Source organism: Podarcis raffonei, chromosome 2, assembly GCF_027172205.1.
Source record: "Podarcis raffonei isolate rPodRaf1 chromosome 2, rPodRaf1.pri, whole genome shotgun sequence".
Classification (NCBI taxonomy): Eukaryota; Metazoa; Chordata; class Lepidosauria; order Squamata; family Lacertidae; genus Podarcis; species Podarcis raffonei.
In genome coordinates, this window is record NC_070603.1 from 12,579,564 (window position 1) to 12,603,578 (window position 24,015).

The 24,015-nt window shown below is 41.8% G+C and overlaps 1 protein-coding gene across 3 annotated transcripts in view; it reads left to right on the forward strand.

Annotated features, from left to right (window-relative positions):
* Positions 1 to 24,015, forward strand: part of LOC128406529 (cyclic AMP-dependent transcription factor ATF-7) — a 101,654-nt gene that overhangs the window by 20,734 nt on the left and 56,905 nt on the right. For 2 of the 3 annotated variants that reach the window (XM_053374001.1, XM_053374020.1), the window contains exon 2: positions 6,958 to 7,022. In XM_053374001.1, the coding sequence (XP_053229976.1) occupies positions 6,975 to 7,022 (48 nt within the window). In that variant the 5' untranslated portion in view covers positions 6,958 to 6,974. The remainder of the gene's footprint in view (positions 1 to 6,957; positions 7,023 to 24,015) is intronic. The other variant, XM_053374010.1, reaches the window with a different exon arrangement.

Genomic DNA, 24,015 nt, shown 5'->3' on the forward strand with positions numbered 1-24,015 from the left:
TATAGAAGACAGATTTACTTGAAATTTCACATTCTTGGAAAAACTGGATATTTTAAGAAGCCGTAATGAAAAAGGCTATTTCAATGTGGATTTATGAGGTGACAGTGTTTCTGGTTGCAGCCTTGTGAACCAGTTAATAGACACTGCTGGAGAAACTAAGAGTTTGCATACCTTCTTCCAATGTACTGACTCAACAGAGCAGCAGGATTCACCTTTTTGTCTAGACCACTGTAGTTGATAAATTCTTCATGTCTTTTGTTTTTTTAGTTTGTCTTGAAATCTCCCTGCCCCCCCAGTCACCTCTTCTTATAGGCCCATTTTTTATTGTTTATTGTCTTCAACTGTTAATCTTTTAAAGGCTCCCCCCCCCTTTATGAACGTTAAGAGCTGTTTTAGGCACACACCATTCAAAAAGTGAGATAACAGATATAAAAGCCAAATTAAGCTCATAAGCACCAGGTATCTTGAAACTTTGCATGCACAACTTCTCATCCCTTTTCATAGAATTGTAAAGTTGGAATGGACCCTGAGGGTCATCTAGTCCAAGTCACTGCAATGTAGAAATCTCAACTAGATCATACATGGCAGGTGGCCATCCAGCCTCTGCTTAAAAACCTCTAAGGAAGGAGAGTCCACCACCTTCCAAATAAGTCCTCTGTTGAACAGCTCTTACAATCAGAAAGTTCTTCCGGATACTTAGTCGACATCTCCTTTCTTATACCTTAAATCCATTGGTTTGGGTCCTAGCTTCCAGGGTTAACAAAAAGTTACTGCAGCTGTTTGAAGATGGGGCGACATCCCCATTGAGAGTAAACCCTCATGGACCATCTCCTAGGCTCAGTGGGAATTTCTCTTTTAAATTAGCTGCTTAATGTTTCCCAAGGCCCTGAGCTACACAAGTCCAAGACTTTAAACAAAAGAATGGGGAGTAGTTCAGTGTTGCACTAAAGTGGCTGTTCCACAGGTCAAACATTTATGCTTGCTAGAAAGAACAATCCCACTTTCCTCTCCCCATGCATTGTTCTGGGGGTTCTCCAGACTCCCTCCAAGCCAGTTTCAAGGGTGGGGAGAGCCCCCTTGTGCAAACAGAAGTCCTTGTGCAAGGCTTCCACTGATGGGGCTCATTCATTGAATCCTGCCCCTAAAAATAGTAATGTGGGTTTTCCTGTGGGGTGATCTGCACATGCAGGGTCGGGACGTGGGTGGCGCTGTGGGTTAAACCACAGAGCCCAGGACTTGCCGATCAGAAGGTGATGGGGTGAGCTCCCGTTGCTCGGTCCCTGCTCCTGCCAACCTAGCAGTTTGAAAGCACGTCAAAGCATGATAAATAGGTACCACTCCAGTGGGAAGGTAAACAGCATTTCTGTGCGCTGCTCTGGTTCTCCAGAAGCGGCTTAGCCATGCTGGCCACATGACCCGCTGATGTGGTGAGGTACTGTATTCTGAAATGCTCTCTCTGATTTGGAGAGGGGGGGGGAGATATCCTCCCTTGTTATATAAAAATAGAAAGTGAGAACAAAGCTACTGTACCCGACTTGCTACTTTCTATGTAGAAAGAAATTTTTATTTCAGCATGAAGGAGCCTTCATGCATGTGGTACCACTGCTGAAATTTGAAGTGATACAGTTCTGGAAGGCTGTCCCTGCATGACACATGCACCCTCTCTGACCTCTGTGCAAGTATAGATCAGCCTTGTGTGGGACTCTACAATACTGCACTTAAAGAAAACTCACTGAGTTCCTAGGAAGCCTAAGAGAAGCATTACAGTTCATGTAAGTTATTAGGGAGTTGCACTGATGGGTATGGGAAGAGTATGCTAACTCCTTGCGAAATATTTCGTCTCCCCTCCCTCTATTTGTATATCTCCATTGGGTTAAGCTGTTGTTACTATTGCTCACTTGATGACCAGGCTTTACTCAAGAAGGGCTTTTTGGATGGATGGCCAGGTTGGTCAATATGTATTAAATCTGCTGTCTTGATAGTACAATTCAGAGATTGGTCTTGCTCTAACCGTAGGAGCCAACTCCTAGGGGCTACGGGGGCTTTGGCTCCCACAATAAAATATTTGAGTGCTGAAGTTGATGGGCTTTCCCATTCAAATGGTGTGTGTGCGCACTGCATCATGTGATCGATTATGCAGAGCACGGCTTACCTGGGCCCCCACAATATTTTATTCAAGTTGGCACCCCTGGTTCTAACATTTTAGCGGTTGACACAAAAAGGGCTGATGTAATAGTAGCAACAAATTACAAAATAGATGGGAAAAGTCGCATGTGCTTGGAAGTAGAAGCTTTACCTTAGTAAAGGTGATGGCTGTATTCCAAAACCTACCAGGAATATCTTAACCTTTGTCTAGTTCTTGCAGTTTCAACATGGATAGGCTGAAAGCAATAAAACAAACAAACCTGTTTGGTGCAGGAGCAAAGACATTATATTCCCAAGTATCTAGTCATAGTCTTGTCCTGTCTGTTACTAAAATTAGACTTCATTGAAGCAATTTGATCAGATTAAATTTGATATAATCTGACGGCATGCTCAAATGAGCGCATACAGGTCATGTTTCATAAGTTTAACATGTGAAACTTCTAACATGGTGAGAGAGGAGTGGGGTGTGTGTGTGTGTGTGTGTGTGTGTGTGTGAACTTAAGTTGACCGCTTTGCCAAAAATCCAACAGCCAATAGAAGAGTTCTTTTGAGAAAGCAGAATGAAATGTGGATAGTTTCTTCTGCCTCAAGGATGCAAGCCTTAACATTGTTGGGTCATGTGTTTCCAGTACTTTCATTCATACCAGAGCCATGTGTGATGGTCTTGGGGAAGAAGAAGAGAGTTTGGATTTGATATCCCGCTTTATCACTACCCGAAGGAGTCTCAAAGCGGCTAACATTCTCCTTTCCCTTCCCCACAACAAACACTCTGTAAGGTGAGTGGGGCTGAGAGACTTCAGAGAAGTGTGACTAGCCCAAGGTCACCCAGCAGCTGCATGTGGAGGAGTGGAGATGCGAACCCGGTTCACCAGATTACGAGTCTGCCGCTCTTAACCACTACACCACACTGGCTCTCCTAAAATAGAGTATGGATGTAATCAGATGTTCATCCCTCCATAAGAGGAAGCAGCTTTGTGTGTTACAAAGCAAGGTAAAGGGTAAAGGGACCCCTGACCATGAGGTCCAGTCGCGGCCGACTCTGGGGTTGCTGCGCTCATCTTGCTTTATTGGCCGAGGGAGCCGGCGTACAGCTTCCGGGTCATGTGGCCAACATGACTAAGCTGCTTCTGGCAAACCAGAGCAGTGCACAGAAACACCGTTTATCTTCCCGTCAGAGCGGTACCTATTTATTTACTTGCACTTTGACATGCTTTTGAACTGCTAGGTTGGCAGGAGCAGGGACTGAGCAACGGGAGCTCACCCCGTCGCGGGGATTCAAACCACCGATCTTCTGATCGGCAACTCCTAGGCTCTGTGGTTTAACCCACAGCGCCACCAAATGCTGCTTGGTAACTCCTGCAGGAAGTTTGCCACGTTGGGATGTGCACAAAAATGTAAGGAGAGCCTTGAAGGATTGGGTCAAAGGCCTATGCGGTCCAGCATCCTGCTTTCACAGTGGCCACCCAGATGCCTATGGAAAGCTGACAAGCAGCACATGAGTGCAACAGCACTCTACCCACCTGTGATTCCCAGGAACTGGTACAGTCATACCTCGGGTTGAAGTTGCTTCAGGTTGAGCGTTTTCGGGTTGTGCTCTGCGACGACCCGGAAATAACGGAACGCATTAGTTCCGAGTTTTGCCGCTCGTGCATGCATATACACTCAAAATTATGGCATGCGCAGAAGCAGCAAATTGTGACCCGCACAGACGTGGGTTGCGTTCGCATCCAGAGGTACCACTGTATTTAGAGGCATCCTGCCTCCAGCACTGAAGGGACTACATGACTAGAAGCCACTGATTGTCTCATCTGCCTGGAATGTATCTAAACCCCTTTTTGAAGCAATCTTAAGTTTGCAAGATGCATGCATCACTGCTACTCAGGCTCCTACAAGCCTCCCTTTTCAGCCACTACCAGATATATAAATGCTGTAAGCTAAATGCACTAGTGACTGCATGTTTTCAGGGCAGCACATACTGTGTGATGTTTCGAAACCACTCTTGAGTTTATTCCCTTTTACACAGGGGCATGTGTTGTCATGTAAAACCTTTGAAAATCCAGGTGCCCTCAGGGCTTGCAAAACAAGGGGAATATAATAGACATTTTTTGAAAAACACATTGGGCAACTTGAACAATCCCACAGCCCTTCTTAAACCCTGTGACTTATGAACATTGGCTCTGCACTGGCCTCCGAAGAGTTATACCTAAAGAGTTATACCTTTGATAAACACTTCCTTCATACTGCTGTACGTACTAAGTTCAGGTTAAGGTTAGGTTTAAAATTAAGGGGATAGGGTCATTCTACGCTTTCAGTAGCAGAAGCATGCTGCTAATGAGATTGTGTGTGCTTTGCTTGCCAGAGTAGGAGAACTCTTATTTTATAAAATAAATGATTAAACTAGCATAGTTTATGGGAGGGCCTTCTTGGTAGTGGTGCCTGTCCTGTGGAACACCTCCCATCAGATGTCAAGGAAATATACAACCATCTGACTTTTAGAAGACATCTGAAGGCAGCCCTGCTTAGGGAAGATTTTTATGTTTGATGTTTTGTCGTGGTTTTAATATTCTGTTGGGAGCCATCCAGAGTGGCTGGCAAAACCCAGACAGATGGGCGGAGTACAAATAATGAATTATTATTATTATTAATTATTATTCAGTCATTACATTGCAAATCCCAGTTTGCTGTGATGTTCAACTGTTAACTGTGGTTTTGAATAATCCTCCAAACCAGAATTGTAAATCATGGTTTGATCCTTATTTGGAGGGATTGCTCAAACCACAGCTTACCAGTTCAGAAGTTGCAGGGAACTGTAATTTAGAGGAAACCAGGAAGTCGTCTATAAAGGCGCATCTAATCCACCTTGCAACTAACTGGATACACATTGGCAGTCTAGCCTTGGAATTTGCATATGCAAAGCAGACTTAGGAGAACTTGTGTTTCTGAATACATTTTTATTCCACAATGGCTGCAATTATGCCTCAGTGGCTAATATTTGTCAGCTTCTGACAGACTGCTAGCTCCTCAACTTGTGTTTGGAGATGATTGGAAGAAATGTAAACAGCTGCAATATGTCAGAGTAGCAAATTCCCCAAAGGGATAAAGTTTGCTTTATTACGGCTTTTTAAATCCTGCTATTAAAAAACAATGGGGGGTGGAACCATAATTTCTAGAATTTACATGATAAGGTTTTTTTTATTTACTCTTTCTTTTTTATTAATAAGAATCACTCCACTTACAGCATAACAGGACGGATGCTTTGTTATCCTCAGCTGTTGTCGGTGACAAACTACTCTTGCCATCAGTCTTGTAGTTTATCCACCAGGGAGCCAGATTATGGCCTTGTAAAATGGAGTGCCATTCCTAAAATCCCTTAATTAATTACAATTTCTTGCTCTCTCCCACTGAATATATTGTATGTGCATCAAGAGGCCTTGGATTTATCTCCTTGCTACTTATTTGCACATGTCTGTTTGTAGAGCATCTTTAGAAAAGTGCACCTCTTTTTGTGGTACATCAAGAATAGGGGAATCAAGAATAAGGATGATCAAAAAGTGTATGGCATGAAAAAAAACCCTCTTCATCCAGCAAATCAGAATTAGGGGCTGGGACCTGCAAAACAAACATGGAGGGGATGAAATGGAAGAGTGATTAGACTGTTCTTGGCTTCCACACCTTTTCTGTTGCCTGGACCATTGACTCTTTCTGTGACTGCTAAATGACATCCCCCCTTCCCAAATGGGATGGATGCCTGGATTTCTTTGATCAGTTGGCTAATGGAATATCTGTGTGTGTATGAATAGCGCTTATTTGAGGGATCAAGTCCATTCATGAAATGTATCCAAATGGTCTGGTCTAAGTGTGTTGTGGGACTTTTGCCTGGTCCATTGGCATTCAGGTGGTGGCTGGAGGCAACTCTTGCACTCGTGACTTGTATCACCCTCATGACTTGCCCCGAAGCATCTCACGAGGAAAGGCTACTTTGTGCATTTCCGTGCATGTGCTAGAGTGGCATAAGAAAACATTTAAAGGTAAAGGGACCCCTGATCATTAGGTCCAGTTGCGGACGACTCTGGGGTTGCGGCGCTCATCTCGCTTTATTGGCCAAGGGAGCCGGCGTACAGCTTCTGGGTCATGTGGCCAGCATGACTAAGCTGCTTCTGGCGAACCAGAGCAGCGCACTGAAACACCGTTTTACCTTCCCGCCAGAGCGGTACCTATTTATCTACTTCCACTTTGACATGCTTTCGAACTGCTAGGTTGGCAGGAGCAGGGACTGAGCAACGGGAGCTCACCCCGTCGCGGGGATTCAAACTGCCGACCTTCTGATTGGCAAGTCCTAGGCTCTGTGATTTAACCCACAGCGCCACCCGCGTCCCTTTAAGAAAATATTTAGGGTGTGGTAATTTTGTGTGAATCCTGTGTTGGCATATATTTGAGCTAGATCTCTCCAGGAAAGGAGAAAAACTCTACTCTCCCATTGCCACCTCCCATCCTTTTTGTTTGGCAGAATGGAGTTATGCTTGCAGGACCTGTTTGTAGGACTTTAACTCAGGGTGCAATCTAGGAACTGTTTCTTTGTAGTCACCCCTGCTTGCCGACAATAGAATGGACAGTAGCCCTGGGAATTTTCTTGGTGTTCCCTGCTCCTTAAAGCAATGGTCCATCTTGTATTACCACCCCCCCCTTTTATTATTACTGCAGATGAACTGTATTCCTGAAAAGTGTGACATAATTGGTGGTATTCGCTTTATTAAATTATTTTTCTCTCTCCTCTTTCCCACCCCTTGCTTTTTTTGTGTGTGTCTTGTGTAGCTCAGCTGTGAAAAAATATGGGAGACGACAGGCCATTTGTGTGCAATGCCCCAGGCTGTGGACAGGTACGTTTACAGTATACTTTATTACGAGTGTATCGTTGTGAATCAAAGTGGCTGTTTTATCACTAAGGCAAAGAGTTTAAAGCCAGTGTTTTACGTGATCACTGGAGGTAATCAGATCGGAGGATTTGCAGTGCGTAAATCCAAGTTACGACCAAGTGCAAGGGCTCCAAAGTAATGAAATTTGCCTGGCTTTTGCCGTATTGGTGTTCTTTTGGTATACCAACCAGTACCCCAATAATATCCATGGAGCCTGGAAAAGGAAAACCCTATTCTGATCTCCAGTTAATGTTACCTACTTTGGTCAAGTAAGCCTGAAAAAGAAAATACACAATCTAATTTGTTAGCTGCTTTAGGATATTTTTGAAAAGGAGCTTATAATGTATCTGTTTATTAAATGTATGTGTTGGATTGGGCTACTAGCATGGTAGCAAAACAGATTATGCTGGTTTGACACATATTAGACAATGAAGTCTTCATGCAGTATACATTTATGTAATAAAATGTGTAGCAGCTTTGACATTTTATTCATACAGGCAGCATGGTATACTTTACCTGTAACCGATGAAAGCAATTGGCGGAAAATTGAAGCACCCCAATGACTCACTCATTCCAAATCTGCATTAATACACTTTCTCTTCCTTTTAACAAAACAAAAATGCCCAATTCCCCCTTTTTCTTTTCCTCTCTGTAAAGTCATATTCACTGACCATTTTCGTTCTGCAAAACATTCCAGTCAGTCATGAGTACAGAAGCATTCTGCAAAAGCATCTGGCTCCCAGGGTTGCCAGGATTCTGTTCTCCACACTGGTGCCACAGAGAAGGCTGCACCAATGTGGCACATTTCAGCATTTTCATGAACTGGTCACCCTGTAATCTATATTCGCTATATTACACTTTGAAGTGCTGGGTCCGTCTTTTCTTTGGTCCAAGGGGCACATTCACTGTTGGCTAAACCTGCAAAGGCCTCGTGCCAGCAGTAAGCATGGCTGAAATGGGCATTGGCAACTCAAACTCGCTCACTCTCTCCTGCACACAGTCTCCTTACCTCATTAGTGGCGAGGGTGCGATAGGTTATTAAGGAGAGCCTTTTGAAGTTGTTATTTCTCTGATGTATTCAAGGAGAGCAGAACTACTCAGTGGGGGCCACATGCTAGAGAGGCAAAAGTGGGGGGGGGGCAGAGCAATGGGCGTGACTTGTCTTTAAAAGGGAGGTTACATTCCAGCCATGCCTAAGCTGAAGGTTTTTACGCATAACTGTCCTCCATCCAGGTAAGCAAGCAGCATTATCACAGCTCAAGGACACACTCCAGCCTAAGAAACTCAGTGACTGGAAGTTTACTAAGACTTAACTAATTCAGCAAACAGTTTAGCACTACTATACGCATGTCAAGACCATGCAGTTGTCTGTATGTCTGAGAGATGTGACCAGTCAGTGCTCACTACTGTCATCCACCGCAAGTTCCTTGTACATGCCAACATAATTTTTTTCCTTTTAATCTGATGTGGGGATCTTCTTCAGTGAGCTTTCTATCAGCCTTCAGAATGGTGTGCTCAAAGGTGGGTTTATCTGCCTACATTTAGAGAAACTGTGAATTCAATTTGCTCCTTTTCTTTTCCTTCTGCCTTCCATTCAGAAGGCGGGGAAAAGAGAAAATCGTCCTCATACAATTAATGCATACCCTTTTATTTTCTCCAATTGGGAACTAATTTATTTTGCATAATATGGTGCATATGGAATGGGGCTCAGGAATGTACATAATACTTTGAAAGATGGAAAGGTGTCATCACATCCATCAATATGCTTTTTATGTAGACTGAGAGGAACAGAATGTCTTATGCTGCCACTGCAGCTTAACAATGTGACATAATGAAATGAAATCTTGGTTTGTAGTTTGTGGATGCTAAAAAGTACACCCTCCTATATACTTAGTGGTTCTTATGTAAAACCAGCCTGCTGGGTAAGGCCAGTGATCCATCTAATCCAACAGCCTGTTCTTAACGTGGCCAACCAAATGCCTGTGAGAAACCCACAAGAAGGATTTTGAGCAGAGGAGCCCTCTTATGGTTTCCAGCAACTGGCATTCAAAAGCATTACTGCCTTCAACTCTTAGTTGTCTCTGCCTGTCTCCTGTTAGGGATGGGTAAATCAGTCTGTTTCCAGTGCCTATCAATTTCATGTGTTAATGTCATTTATGTCAGCTTCGGCCCAGTATACCTGAAGGAGCGTCTCCACCCTCATCTTTCATCCCGGACACTGAGGTCCAGCTCTGAGGGCCTTCTGGTGGTTCCCTCACTGCAAGAAGTGAGGTTACAGGGAACTAGGCAGAGGGCCTTCTCGGTGGTGGTGCCCGCCCTGTGGAATGTCCTCCCATAAGATGTCAAGGAAATAAACAACTATCTGACTTTTAGAAGACATCTGAAGGCAGCCCTGTTTAGGGAAGTTTTTAAAGTTTGATGTTTTATCATGTTTTTAATATTCTGTTGGGAGCCACCCAGAGTGGCTGGGGAGGCCCGGCCAGATGGGCGTGGTATAAATTATTATTATTATTATTATTATTATTATTATTATTATTATTATTATTATTTTATTATTACGTATCTTCATAAATCCCTGTTTCCATGTTAGTCTGATTTTTTTAAACACATGTATGAAAAATTTCTATTTATGAACATATCTAAATACGTATTTTTCTCTCCTATACATTTCTAAATATACTTTACCCTAAAATACAACAATTTTTTGATAAAAATACAGTTTTTACACATTTTTGTATAAGTAGATAAAAGTATCACAAAACTTGAAGAGCTGCTAAATCCACAGAATAATTGGCTCAAATCCAGCATAGCACCAAGGTAGTCATTCCACCAGTTCAAGGATTTCTGCTTGTTCAGTGGAATCTTCCTCACCTCTCCACGCCCCAAGCTGTCCTAGGAGTTCCCCCAACCCTCTGGTGCAGATTTGGGAAGGGCACAAGGTGGTGGGGGGGGGGGAAGACCCATTACTCAAGAGCAGATCCTTACATTGATAGGACTTGTTAGTAGAATACTGCCCAATATGTTATTGGGGGTACATATTGGATCAGTATGCTGAAAAAATGTGAACCAAACAAAATTCTCTGCCAACCCTTCTCTTTACTGGAGTGTTTGGTGGGGTCAGGGAAGAGCAGGAACAAGTAAGAGCAAGTGAAATAAATTTGAAATACAAGCTGAAAAGTATTGCTGCGAAGCCTTTCTGCTTCTGTCTTGAAAGCACATTAACAATATGAAATGTTCATTTATTATTGCAGCATTTGTGGCACCAATTAACTTGATTCCCAATTTCTTCCATTCTATTGTTTTTTGGAAAGTGCTGTTGTGGTGAAGGGATGGTGACCTAAAACTGATTTTGATGAGCTTGCTATCCCTTCCACCCTATAATCCAAGCTACTGGGCTTTTAATGGGCCTGTAAACATGTTTTTGGTTGCTAGGTCTTTAATGGCTGTTATTTTTGGATTCTGTACATGATCACTTCCCAGCAGTAAGCTTGATGTGACACAGCTGAGTTCTAAATGTGCTGCATATACTTCTTTTAAAAAGATTCAGCTGAAGGTCGTTTATCTAGTTTCTTTTCTAAGAGGACAGGTGACAATCTTTCCATTCCAGCCCCTGCCCTAAAGTGGTTGCTTTACAAGAATGTGTCTCTTAGAGGGAGTGGAGGCAGGGGGATCGAAAACTTCCTGTGCCTGAGACTGTATACAGTCCTAAGTCACATCAGCTTTATTTTTTTTAGGGTATGTGTCTAGCCCTCATGGTTGCAAAGGAAAAAAAAAATTCAAATGCTGCCCTCTGAACAGTTTTGAAACCTTTCAGTTTTAACCTAGAATGTACCATCTGAAATCCTTTGTAGATGGATATATTTTAATTTAAAGAAGGGTTTTTTTAACTGACTTCCAATTCCAGTTTGAAGCTCTCATAAGCACTCTTACTTGGCTATCTAGTCAAATATTGGGGTGTATGGGGGGTTAGGGGAGGGGTAGTAAATCTGGTGGGAGACAGCTTGTGCTCCTGGTATAGTTTGTCCACATTTGGTTCCCACCCTGCAGTCAGCTCTCACCTGTAGCTCCTAGAAGCTGTCAGTATGGAACAGCAGCCACACCCCAGAAATGGCTTTGGCTGGCTGGCTGAACCAGGTGAGGGTAGCCAATGGGTCTCAAATTCTTGATGAGTTAGGGACTTCCCCTGCATGCAAAGACAGGCTCTGGCAGATTAGGCAGACAAGACCAAAACTGGGTCCATTGGTCAAGAAGGAGGTTTCTGCATATACTGTAGAGGGGAGTGAGGGGCAGAGGGGGTCATCAACCTGGGAAAGTAGCCTATCTAGGAGAAGGAAATCTCTGATCCTAAACCTCTGCTGCATTGCTAAAAGGCTAAGCAGTAAACCCTACATAAATCCAGATTGGATCCAGAGTTTTTCCAGCACCTACTGTTGGGTATATGAACAGGCCTTATAAGGTCTTCAGGAAACCTAGTTTGAAAATGGGGTGTCGATGGCGGTAGTGGTAGTACATACCGCACCCATCCCGTTACTACTTGATTGCCCCAGTCACTGACAACAAATGTCTAATATCTGCTGGAGTAGAGACAGATTCTTTTTATTTTAATTCTTCCTCCAGAGTGCTCCAGAGTGGTTGTGATCCATATCTTTTATGCTTTTAATAATCTTCTGAGGTAAATTAGGCTGGGAGCTAACGATTAGCCCAAGATCACCCCAGCACTTACCACTACATCACATTGGCACACAGACTATGCTCTCAAAACGAGTTGTTTAAATGTAGTTGAAGAGAAACAAGTCTAAGGCTTTTGTCCTTTGGTTTGCGGTTTGTTTGTTTGTTTTTCAGGCGCTACCTAAGCACTTCATGTGCAGGATAGTATAATCACATTTAATCACTGCCCATTGGCAGTTCCTGCCCTGAGACAAGATATCCACAGCCTAAAGTCACTTTGATAGCTGTTTGGCCAGCCTTGCCTTGGAAACCTCCAAGGAAATCTCTTCCATAGTCTTATCTCTGGAAGGTTCTTGGCTGTTTTGGACTGGTAGTTTGAAAGCTATTGTTTAAATTAAACCTGTTGCCCTATAATTTTAAACCCAGAGTTGCAATTTCTGGAGTAAGAATATTGTAGAATACTTTATATTTACATAACATGTATTTGAGAGTTAGGGAGGTGTTTTCGTTTTGGGGAAATCGGTGGTCTGTTGGCCTTTCCTGCTCTTAGTTGCCATAATATACAAACTCGGATGAGTTTCTGAACATCAGGTTTTCTGCTTATTGATATACTGATATTGAAGAGAAACAGATACAGTCAAAGTGTACCCAAATAGCTATATTGAGGGCTTAAATGCCTTTCCCCCAGGCTATTTATTTCTGTATATTCACAGTAATATAGTAATCCAACCAAATGGATAAAGTTCCGTTATTTACATAAGTTTTAATTTTTCACACAAGACTAATAAAATTGCCTCTCTGTACAGACTGTAATAGCAAGCTTCATGTACATAATGTTTGAAAGTGTCAGTTTAACATAGACATTTTGACAGTACTGTGATATCTATGCAGAGAAGAAAACTTGTTGTAAGAAGCAGCTCTGTGTTTTAGCCGAAAGTGTCAAGTGAAATAGATCCAAATAGTTGGCAGAGACACTGGGCATCCCCAATGGCTACTTAAAATAATCTTCTAAAGCTATTTAAAATACTCTGAGATAATAAAACACATCCTCAGTGGAGCTGAATGTGAGCAATAAACTTTAGCGATGTCATTAAAGCAGAAAGGTATTGACTTAAAAATGTATAATGATGCAACCTTCTCATTAGACCTACTGAAATACACTCTTGTATTAACTGTCTTAGAGACATAAAATTGCCGTCAGTAGAGAAAGGAGCTGATGGCCATTTCACACAATAAAATTGCCACATCAGGGATGCAGATGGAGTAGGATCAGTTTGTTTTTTGCTCACGGCGAAGCACCCCATGTTCAATTCACAGTTCAGCTCACCACCATCTGCTTGTAGATGCTTTTTGGATTAGTGTATTTTAGTGGCCGGCAAAATTAAATATAACTGGTCACATAGTAGGGTGCTTCTGCAAGATCTGTGCCATCAATACAACCCTAAGCAGGGTACACACAACCCATATCCCTTGAATAGACAAGATACCCAAGATCTGCCACAGGACATACTGAGCATGTTGCAGTACCATAAAACTAAAAACAAATCAACCCTCCCTTTTCTTGCTTTAAAAAAACCACAACTCAACTGAAAGGTGCAATTCACTCGTTGTCTGGCTGTCACAAAATATAGCAGCTCAATGTTAACGCTATGAATTCCCTTTCCACTCACTTTTTAAAATCCCAAACATATGAAATTTGTAGATGGTGTTATAAAGTATTTAAAATAGAAGGCTGTCATTAGTGTGCTTTATCCAGTACAACTGCCTTGTAGGATAGAATTTTTTTTTTATGAGTAGTGCAGTAACACTGGCTGTATTCTGGAAGGCAGAGAATTTAGACAGCTACCAAGGAAAAAAATTGGAACATTTCACTTTTTAATACTTACCACAAATCACCACTTAGAGTCTGATCGCATCACTACTTTTATACAAGCCATTTCCTCAAACAATTGTCTGCTTTTTAAACCCACCTCCCGGAGAATTTATTCCCCTTAAGCCTATGCTTCTAAGGGTGTCATCTGCAGAACATCCAAGAAATCAAAAGCTCAGAACCTGCATGAGGCCAGAAAATGACTCCCCCCCTTTGTGCTTTATTGTATCCTCTTATCTTGTCATATAATAGAAATAATGTTTATGGCACTGAAGCCTCAGCACCACTTGGCATTTAACCAACCTCCAAAAGTAGTTTATTGCTTTGTATACTCTGCCACTATAACCATTATCCCTTAAATCTCTATTGCTTTGTAATATACGAGCCAACAAATGGCTTCTGTGATTGGTTAAACATGGCACTGAAGCCAAGGTGTGTTTTATAGCTGGTATAATACAAACCAATATAGATTATTCCTGTTATACAAGCTCTTGTATTAGAAAGAGGGAGGGGGGAAGAGAGAAGGTGCCCTCTCTTTCTTTCAAGATTTCCAGTGACAGGCTGCCCTTGCTTTCTTTGACTTTTTAGTGGCAAATCACGTGATTGTAGAAAAGAGCTCGTATAAGTACATTGATGCTTTTGAACACAAAACCTTGCATCCATTTTGAGAGTAGTTTCTTCCTTCCTCCACTTGGATAACTGGGTTGTTAGTTGGTTACTGAGAGTTGATCACATAGCCTAAATCCAAACTAATGCACAATGAATGTCTCTCTGCTAGAAAAGTAAATATGAAGGGGAAGCATCTCCCTTTAACTTTTAAGTCCCTGAATTTTACTCTTGTGTTAGTTAGCTCTTTGCCAGAATCCCTCTCCTAAAGGTCCATACTTCCCTACATTTCCCCCATTCCTTTTGATCTGCTTTTAGACAACAGCATTGCCTGGTCTTGTGAAATAACTGCAGGATATGTGGACCAGTTAGGCCAAACTACATACTTTCCCTTCATGTCCAGTAACATTGGGAGGAGGGATTCTCCAGCTGGGTTCCAGAGATCTTAAGGATTTTGCAGAATTCTATCTTGCCCCCAAACTTTTTAGCATCTACATGGAACTTCAGGGAAAGATCATCCAGAGATGAAAGTTCTGAGCCAGTGACTGCTGTTGATAATGGGCCGGATGAGAGACCAAAAAAAGAAAGAAACATAATCCTGGCAATATGGAGGTGCTGTGAACAGACAGTTTATCTCCTTTGGGAAATAGTGTTCCACTTCTTTTAGACAGGATTGCACTCCCCGTCAAGAAAGCATAAGACACCTCCACCCCGCGGGCCAAATTCGTGACACATTTAAATGGTGCCAAATGCAAGCAATGCTTTCAAAGGAACAATCAGCAGCACAGGCAGGGAGTTAGATCCAACTAATGTCATATGATGTCAGATAATTGGCAGGTGAGCAGACCTGCCTACCTGTCTAATATGGCCTAGAAAGAATTGGCCACAAGTGAATTTGGCCCACCAGCCAAAAGGAACTCTTCATCCGTTCCCTAAAGCATTAGGTTCACAGTCCGCGGGTTCCTCAAGCAGCATTTACAGCATGGAGTGCTTTTTCTCAGTTGGGGGCGTTATCCATGTTCAGGTAATATCCAGGATTGACTACTGCAGTATGTTTTATATATGAAGCTACCTTTTTGAAGACTGGCAGACTGGCAGCTTCAGTTTGATCAGAATACAGCTGCCAGACTACTAGCTGGGACCAAGCACTGGTCACATAATACCCTACGTTGAGAAGTGCAGTGATTGCCAATCTGTTTCCACACACAATTCAAAGTTCTGGCACTTTAAAATTGCCATAGCTTCAGGCATAGGCACTTGAAAAACTGCCTATTCCCATGTCAACTTTCTTGTATGTTGAGATAATTGACCAGAGGCTGTCCCTGCCATCTGAGATGAGGCAGCTAATGACTGGTAAGAGAATATTTTCAGTATCCCATCTGGGGCATTCCTTTCTCAGAAAGACTCATCTGGTGCAAAACCAGAATCTGCAGCCGAGAACCAGCTGTGCAGAGACACCATGAGGGCCGGTTCTGATAATTGCATTGCTCTCGTTTTAATGGCTCCAATACAGGGTTGATAGAAAAATGGCCAAAGACATGTATCTTTGTCATGTTGGAATAATCAGTGTGGTCTAACTAGATTTGCTTTGGCCCATCACCAAGGCCCCTACATGCCAAATCTAGGCCAAAGCACAAGTGTCAAAGGAACATAAAGGGAGACACTGAATATAAGTGTTTATGTACAAATGCTAGAAGCCTATGATCCAAGATGGGAGACCTAGAGTGCTTTGGCCTTAGAGGATAGCATTGATAGAGTGGTCATAATGGAAACCTGGTGGAATGGAGAGTACCAGTTGGGCATGATTATCTGTATCCTAACCCTATAGAAAGGACAGGGAAGGACATACTGGAGGTGGTGTCACTCTGTATGTCAAAGAGGGAATCAACTCCAGCAAGCTAGAAACCTTAAAAGGGCCAGACTCATCCACTAAATTGTTCATAGTGATACTGGGCCCTGAGAGTGATTGAGTCCTGGAGATGCGCTATTATTCCCCAGATCAAAAAAGGAGACACAATAAAGACACATAAAATTAGACATAGGGTGGAGAAAATGGGTAGAGAAAAGTTTTTCTCCCTCTCTCACAACACTAGAATTTGTGGACATCCAAAGAATCTGAATGTTGGGAAGATTTGGGACAGACAAAAGAAAGTACTTTTTCATGTAGTGCGCAGTTAAGCTATGGAATTCTCCCACAGGAGGCGGTGACGGCCATCGTTTTGGATGTCTTTAAAACAGAATTAGACAAATCCATGGAGGTAAAGGGGACGCGGGTGGCGCTGTGGGTTAAACCACAGAGCCTAGGACTTGCTGATCAGAAGGTCAGCGGTTCAAATTCCCGCAACAGAGTGAGCTCCCGTTGCTTGGTCCCTGTTCCTGCCAACCTAGCAGTTTGAAAGCATGTCAAAGTGAAGTAGATAAATAGGTACCGCTCCAGCGGGAAGGTAAATGGTGTTTCTGTGCGCTGCTCTGGTTCGCCAGAAGCGGCTTAGTCATGCTGGCCACATGACCCGGAAGCTGTACACTGGCTCCCTCGGCCAGTAAAGCGCCGCAACCCCAGAGTCGGTCACGACTGGACCTAACGGTCAGGGGTCCCTTTACCTTTTACCTATGGAGATAAAGGCTATCAATGGCTACAAGACACGATGGCTCTGCTCTTCTTCCATGGTCAGAAGCAATAGGCTTCTGAACATCAGCTGCTGGAAAGTGCAGGAGGGCAGAGCGCTCTCACACACAGGTCCTTCTTGCTGGAGTGCCATAGGCATCTGGTTGGCCATTGAGAACAGGATGCTGGACCAGGCATGCCATTGGTCTGATCCAGCAGGCCCTATTTAGAATGTGGATTTTGTTGCACAATACACATATTCTGGAATCATAGAAACAAACTCGCTGGCTTAATGCCTAAGGCTTCAAGCATCTTGCTAGTAAGGGTTATTACTCCATATTAGCAACAAAGAGGTGGGGGTTTTCCCCCTTTCTGTATTTTGCTCAAAAAGGGATCACTTTCTAACTGGGAGTGCTGAGCTAATTTTTAAATAATAAGTTTGAAAAGTCATTTGAAGCCAGTGAACATTTATTTTTTAACATGCCTATAACTTAAAAATGGCCAAACCAATTTAAACCAAATTGGATAATAAAGAAAAAGCTCCTGGGCTGAGCTCCTGTATGCCAAGTTCCAGCCTAGAATGAATTTTTATTACCAAATTATAAACCTCTTAAAAATGAGGGTCTAAAATGGAAATGTTGACAGACCTTTAACTACAAGAGCATTATAACGTGTTCTGTGCTCTAAAATATAATGAAAGGCTTAAATATTGTTTAATAGCAGCACTTCCAGTAACCTGAAAGCTTAATCATTCTTACTGTGAGGATTCATTACAGACCTAAGAACCAGTTGAGCCCCACATGCTGTGCTGTATCAACACAAGCACTTGTCTGTCAAATGAAAATTACTCTGGACAGCTCTCCAGATCCTTTCCTCTTCTAAATAAGAGCCAGTCCATTTGATTACATTCTGCTTTGGAGGTGTCATGAAATGTAAACCTTTAGGCCATGATCTGGGGAGGTGGAGAGGAACTTGCGCACTGCAGTGTTAAAAAAACAGCTTGCTCATTGTTGCCTTTTGGAAAAGTTGGATGGCCACTATCACATCACCAAAAAAAGAGGAAACGTATGACAAAAAAAAGAGGATACAGATTTGCATATGCTGATATACAGAGAAAAATATGCAGATTTAGAAATAACTTTCACACTTCCAGTAGAAATACAGTGCTTCTCAACAGAGTGAGCAAACTGTGACCAGAAGATTGGGTACCTGTTCAGTCTACTGTCCAGGTGTTAACTGTTAATGGGGAGCTTCAAAACACTTTCCATTCTCCCTTCTTTATATTTAGATTACATTTTCATCCTTCAAATAGAGGATTGTCCTGTGTAGCGTAGGGTACATGGGCACCCAGTTGAAAACCTTTTCCATGTTGAGAGATGTACTCAAGCAATAGGTTTGATACACAATCTTAAACCATCAGCTTCAGTCCTCCAGTTTCCTCAAGGAGGCTGAAAATTCTACTGTGGTTCTTTGCAAAGTACTTGCATAAGTTCAATCTGTGAATCACTGCTCTACACAGAAGGCACTTCCATGTAGGATTCCCTGGTACAAAGGTTCTGGATGGCACACCTTTTTAAATTTTGTATCTTGGGCCTGTATCTTGGGCTTGTATCAGCAGGGCCCTTTTATTAATATAATTGTTGTTATTATTAATCTTAATTAATTGTCCTTCACCCCCAAGGTCCTAGGACAGGTTACGATAATTAAAACACAATATTAAAAACAGTTTAAAACAACTTCAATCATCGGAATAAGGTGGGTCCTAAAATAATACATTTTAAGTGCCATATGCAAGTGGTGCATCTTCAGCACCTGATATTCAGGATCACTAAGTTCAGTTACTAGGGCTTGGTGGTGAGAACTTGACGGGCAACTTGTGTTCACATCTAAATGTATTAATGGCTGGTGGTTTAATAAAATTTCCTCCCTTAGTAAAAAAGGAGGTGTGCTTGCATGTATTTTCTTTATAGACTCTTGAGTATCCTGGCAATAGTGATTTGAGCTGATGTGTGGTTTGTGGTTAGCTCTGAGGATTACTGCAATGGTACAGTTTTACTCCACAGGCTAGCAAGTAACTGACGATCTTACGCAATGCACTTTCTCTTCAGTCCTACAAATGCATTTAATCAAATAAAGGATGCCCTGCTTTTCTTTATCAAATAAATCCTCAAAATTAAATCTATGAATATGCCAAATCAATGCCAGCTTTGCAAAAACAACAACAAACCAATAGCTGCACTAGATCAAGCGATATCCCAAACTGTGAGCCTGATAATCTTCTGAGAACCAGCTGCATCCTTAAACCCATATCACACCGTTCCTCTGTATTATGTTTGAATCAGTTTTCATGCAGACCTCTTTGAGAATAATGTCACAAAACTGGGGTGAGGTACTATTGTTTGGATGGAACAGTAACAATTTCGAGCTTCTGCCAATGGAAGTAGCGGTCAGCCAGCTTAGTCAAGATTATTTGGGGATCCAGGGCATTAAAGATCTTGGAGGTGGTGGTGTGTCTGCCTGTGTTTACCTTGACAGCTGGGTGTCTTGACTCATCAGTTTGAGGTGGCTGTACTACTTGGTTTCTACCAAGGAAGCGTAGGGGGACGGGGAGATAACCTCAATGACCATTTTTATGTCTTCGAATTCTGTAGCTGACTGTTGTTCATCAAGCTGGAAGCCACAAAAAGGCCATGAAGTCAAATGTTTTGTATTTATGAGTGATTATCCCTGGCTTGGGGCAAATATTCAGTTGAAGGTGATCAAGCAGTGAGTGTTTGATTTGCATTGCTCCTTAGGCAAGGCACTGCCATCTGTGTGTTTAATCAAAACACCAAATTTAGCACTTCTGTCTCCACCCCCAATTTCAGAGTACTTTGGAATGTCTTACATTTTCTGCATTCTAAATATATATACAGTAAACCCATAACGTACATACATTTAACTCGTGCTCATTCAACTTGACACACTGGGGGGGGGGACTTTGGCAATCCTTCCTGCCATTGAACCCAATGTGTTTTGATTATATGTGATTTTGGCTTTAGGTGCGATCCCTGAAACGTAAGTTGCAGGCTTACTGTATTTGTAATTCAGAGTTTGGTATGGAAACTGATGCACTATAAGCAGGGGTCATCAGTCTTCTGGGATGTACCTTTAAACCCATATAGAAATGTGAAACCCAGAAATCACTTTCTTCTTCATTCACATGCTTCTGAACATGTACCTGCTCACACATCAGTCATATGAATTATTTAGTCCAATGTTTGAATTCCTAAAATCAACAAACCCCACCCACTAATCCCCTGCTCCAGTTTTGCTCAAATTATACCCCCCTCCCCGTAGACTAAGAGGACCAAAACAAAATACAGGGAGGCTGGGAACCCTCTGCATGTGTGCACACTTACACATGTAGTTTGAACGCTAAATTCATCTCCCCTGGTAGTGATGCAAAATACTTCAGTCTCCAACCTGAAGCCATCAGAATTAGTCAGGCAATGAAGTGGCACATCACAGTAACAGATGTCGTACTATTTATAGATTAAGATTATCAAGGACAAATGGAAAGTGCCCAGCAATGCTAGGGAATTCTAAAACAAACAAGAAATAACCAGCAGAGTTTTGAAATAAGTGGTTAAAATTTTGAAAGGTCCAGCCCGCCCCTTTTGTTCAAAATAGTATCAGATTTTATGCAGACATGGACAGAATCATCCTCCTTGATCTCGGGAACCATCGAGCAAAATTTGATGAGGATATATTAAGACGAGTTCAAGTGTACAGAGAAAAAGACAAAACTGTTTTCCAAAACATGTAGTGGATAGCAATTAACAGGACGTGCACATTCTTGTTAATAGCATTTTGGTGCTTTGGTTTTGGTAACACTATCAAAGACAACTTATCTGGGAGACAATAAGCAACCAGATCTGGCAGCCCGCAGCATTCAAACTCAAATAGAATAATATAGCTGAGGTTGGGAGACTGGCCCCAGGAACCTTCCACAAACCTCAGTTTTCCAGCTCTAGCATAAGCTTAATGGTTGGACCTGCCTTGATTGTTTTTCAGACTTCGTTCCATAGAAACCACCAAAATGTACCGTATTTTTTGCTCTATAAGACTCACTTTTTCCCTCCTAAAAAGTAAGGGGAACTGTGTGTGCGTCTTATGGAGCGAGTGTGCGTCTTATGGAGCGAGTGCAGGCTGCGCAGCTATCACAGAAGCCAGAACAGCAAGAGGGATTGCTGCTTTCACTTTCTTCTTGTTCTGGCTTCTGAGATTCAGAATATTTTTTTTCTTGTTTTCCTCCTCCAAAAACTAGGTGCGTCTTGTGGTCTGGTGCGTCTTATAGAGCAAAAAATACGGTAACTTGCAGGGGTTATATCTTAGATATGCAGAAGTTTCTCAGCAGAGGTACATCTGCTGGGTACTATCAAAGGATAGTGCAGAAAGAGTCTGACAATTCTGCTGCTGTGTGCTGAGGAACACTTATTTAAATGACTTTTGAAACCTTGTAGGCTTGGAGATTGTCAGGAATACTCAGATACTAAAAAGGTGTCATTCTGTTTCAATTGTAACTTCTGTTTGCAAATAACGTTATTCTCGTCATCAAGAGGATAGATTTTCAAAAAAAACCCCGTATAATCATATATTCCAATTTCCTTTAATTTCTTGAATACCCAATGCCTAATTCTTGCTGGTTCCAAGCATGAGCTGCTGTTGCCTGCTTCAGTCAAGTTCCTGATAAAGATTTCAGTCATTCTAGAACCACAATTTTAAAAAGGGAAGAAAATGCAGTTAATCAAAGCAGCCCCATTTTGAAGTAGAAGTCAATTTTGTAGCCACCTCTTCTACTGGCAATATGAATGATTAATAGCACATGAATTTAATTTTGTTGTTGCTAAGAAAAGCACTTTGGATTCCTCTCTAGGTTATTGGTGCAGAGAATATTCTCAGAAATGTCTAAATGGGATGTAATCTCATTACCAGTTTTTTCACTGCAGAGGCAAGACTGTGAAGGTGACTGACGACTGCGACAATAGTGCAGTTTTTATTTTACGAAATAGCCATCCATTCTTGTGAACTGCCATTTTAAATCAATCCCATTTAACAACAGAACAGTGAGAACCTCTAGTTCTGTTGACGGATGCAAGCTGCTTTGAGAGTAGCATAATTAGGTCTGTGTATTCAAAGAGCTCCAGGGATCTCCATTCTTGGTACCCTAAATAACATGCTGGTTTTGTACACTTACCATTTTCCAAACTGGAAACTGCAAATACTGGCTTTAAACTGAACCAATGAAAGGATGTAGAATGATATAACTATCTTATAAAAGTCTGATTGTTGCCTGTTAAAACAAGTATAATGGCACAGTGATGACATTTGCTGATGCAGCTAATGTCCTAGTCCTAATGAGATGCACTGCACCTCTTTATGGATGCCAAAATACTAATACACCATAAAATACTAAATTATCAACCCTTGTTTGCTAATATATTAGTCATTCAAACAACCTTTCTCCCTCCCTTCATTCCCAAAGGACATGCTCGCCAGTCTATCTCCTATAAAAAAGCAGCTTTCGCCCCAACAGACTCTGAATAAATATTATCCAGATTAAGAACCTCTAACTCACAAAAGTTTTCAAATCTTAGTTTTTATTGAACATATTCCTGCAAAATCTTCCTGCAACCATTTATATCTTTTTCCTTTGTTGCATTCTGTGGTAGCAACATTTTTCAATTGTGACCAACATTTTTCAGTTGTATTACACATTTAACTCAAGTTTAAATACAGCAGATTTATTTCAAATAAGCTATTGAAAAATGAATAGAATCATAGAATTTTTTTGCATATCTTTCACATGAATATGATTTGCATGCTTTATTCTGAATTTGCTTATGAGGAGTGGAATTTGGAATCTTCCCTATTAGCAGGTTTCAAGCATTTTCTCCCTGTGGAGAACTTGAAAATTGGTGGAGGATATCTTGGTGGACCATATAATAAACTTATTTTGTTCTATGAATCAACTGAAAACTCACATAACTCATGTTTTTAATATCCATAACATTGCCTTTTCAATGTGATGGATGTTTTTGTGGATTAAATATGAAGAAAAATAACTTTCTTTTCTTCAGCACTGGCACCATCATTATCATCAATCCTGTGCCATATTATGAAAATCACAGGCCCTAGGCTAGGCCACCAAAAAGGGCCATTTTAACTTGTCAGTTTTTAGGGGAAAGTTGGTAGACTGCATAAGTGTCATATTATGATTATTATTGGATTTGAGGCAGAGCCTTGTAAGCTTCTGTAATAATCTGGCCTTGGCAAATGGTATTGGATCATCACAATCAGAAAAATAAACCAAATGCTGAGCCAAATACAGATATTATTGACCACAGCTTTTCTGTAGACCCCCTGAGTGGTACACAGACCATGGTTTAAGAATCTTTATTTTGCTTTCAAGTGTCAGTGTAGTGGCAAGAAGAAGGAGGAAATTCGGAAGTGATGGAACATACTAGTGAATGGCTGAGTTATTTGTGACTAGAGACCATGCGTAAGGGGAACGGAATTATTCAGTGTACAGAAGCATCAGCTCCTGAATGCTAGATTTGTTTACACGGACATTCCTGGTTTTCATAAATGCGTCTCTGCATTCATAGGGACTACTTGCTTTTTGAAGACAATTAAGGTCACCCTGTGGCCTGTCAAGTGGTTGACAATCCTTCTGTCTGTGAATGCATGTTCATATGTTTTTTTAGTAGCACTCGTAAGAGCAGGTGACTTATCTAGCCCCCACCCCCCGGCATCAACACATTGGCCTCCATTAATTGATGAACATTTCCCAATCCCTTTCAGGTATGATATTAAAATAATGTTAGAGAGTTTAATTCCCCTGTCTCATTGTCTCCAGTCTCATTCCTCTACTACAGTGGTACCTCAGTTTAAGAACAGCCCTGTTTACGAACTATTCGGTTTATTAACTCTGCAAAATCGGAAGTAGTATCCCGGTTTGCGAACTTTACCTCGGTCTAAGAACGGAAGCCGAACGGTGGAAGGGCACTGGCGGCGGGAGGCCTCATTGGGGAAAGCGCACCTCGGTTTAAGAACGGTTTCAGTTTAAGAACGGACTTCCGGAACGGATTAAGTTTGTAAACCGAGGTACCACTGTATTCAGTATTCTACCCCATACATCATTGGCCATTGCTCTATGTACGGTA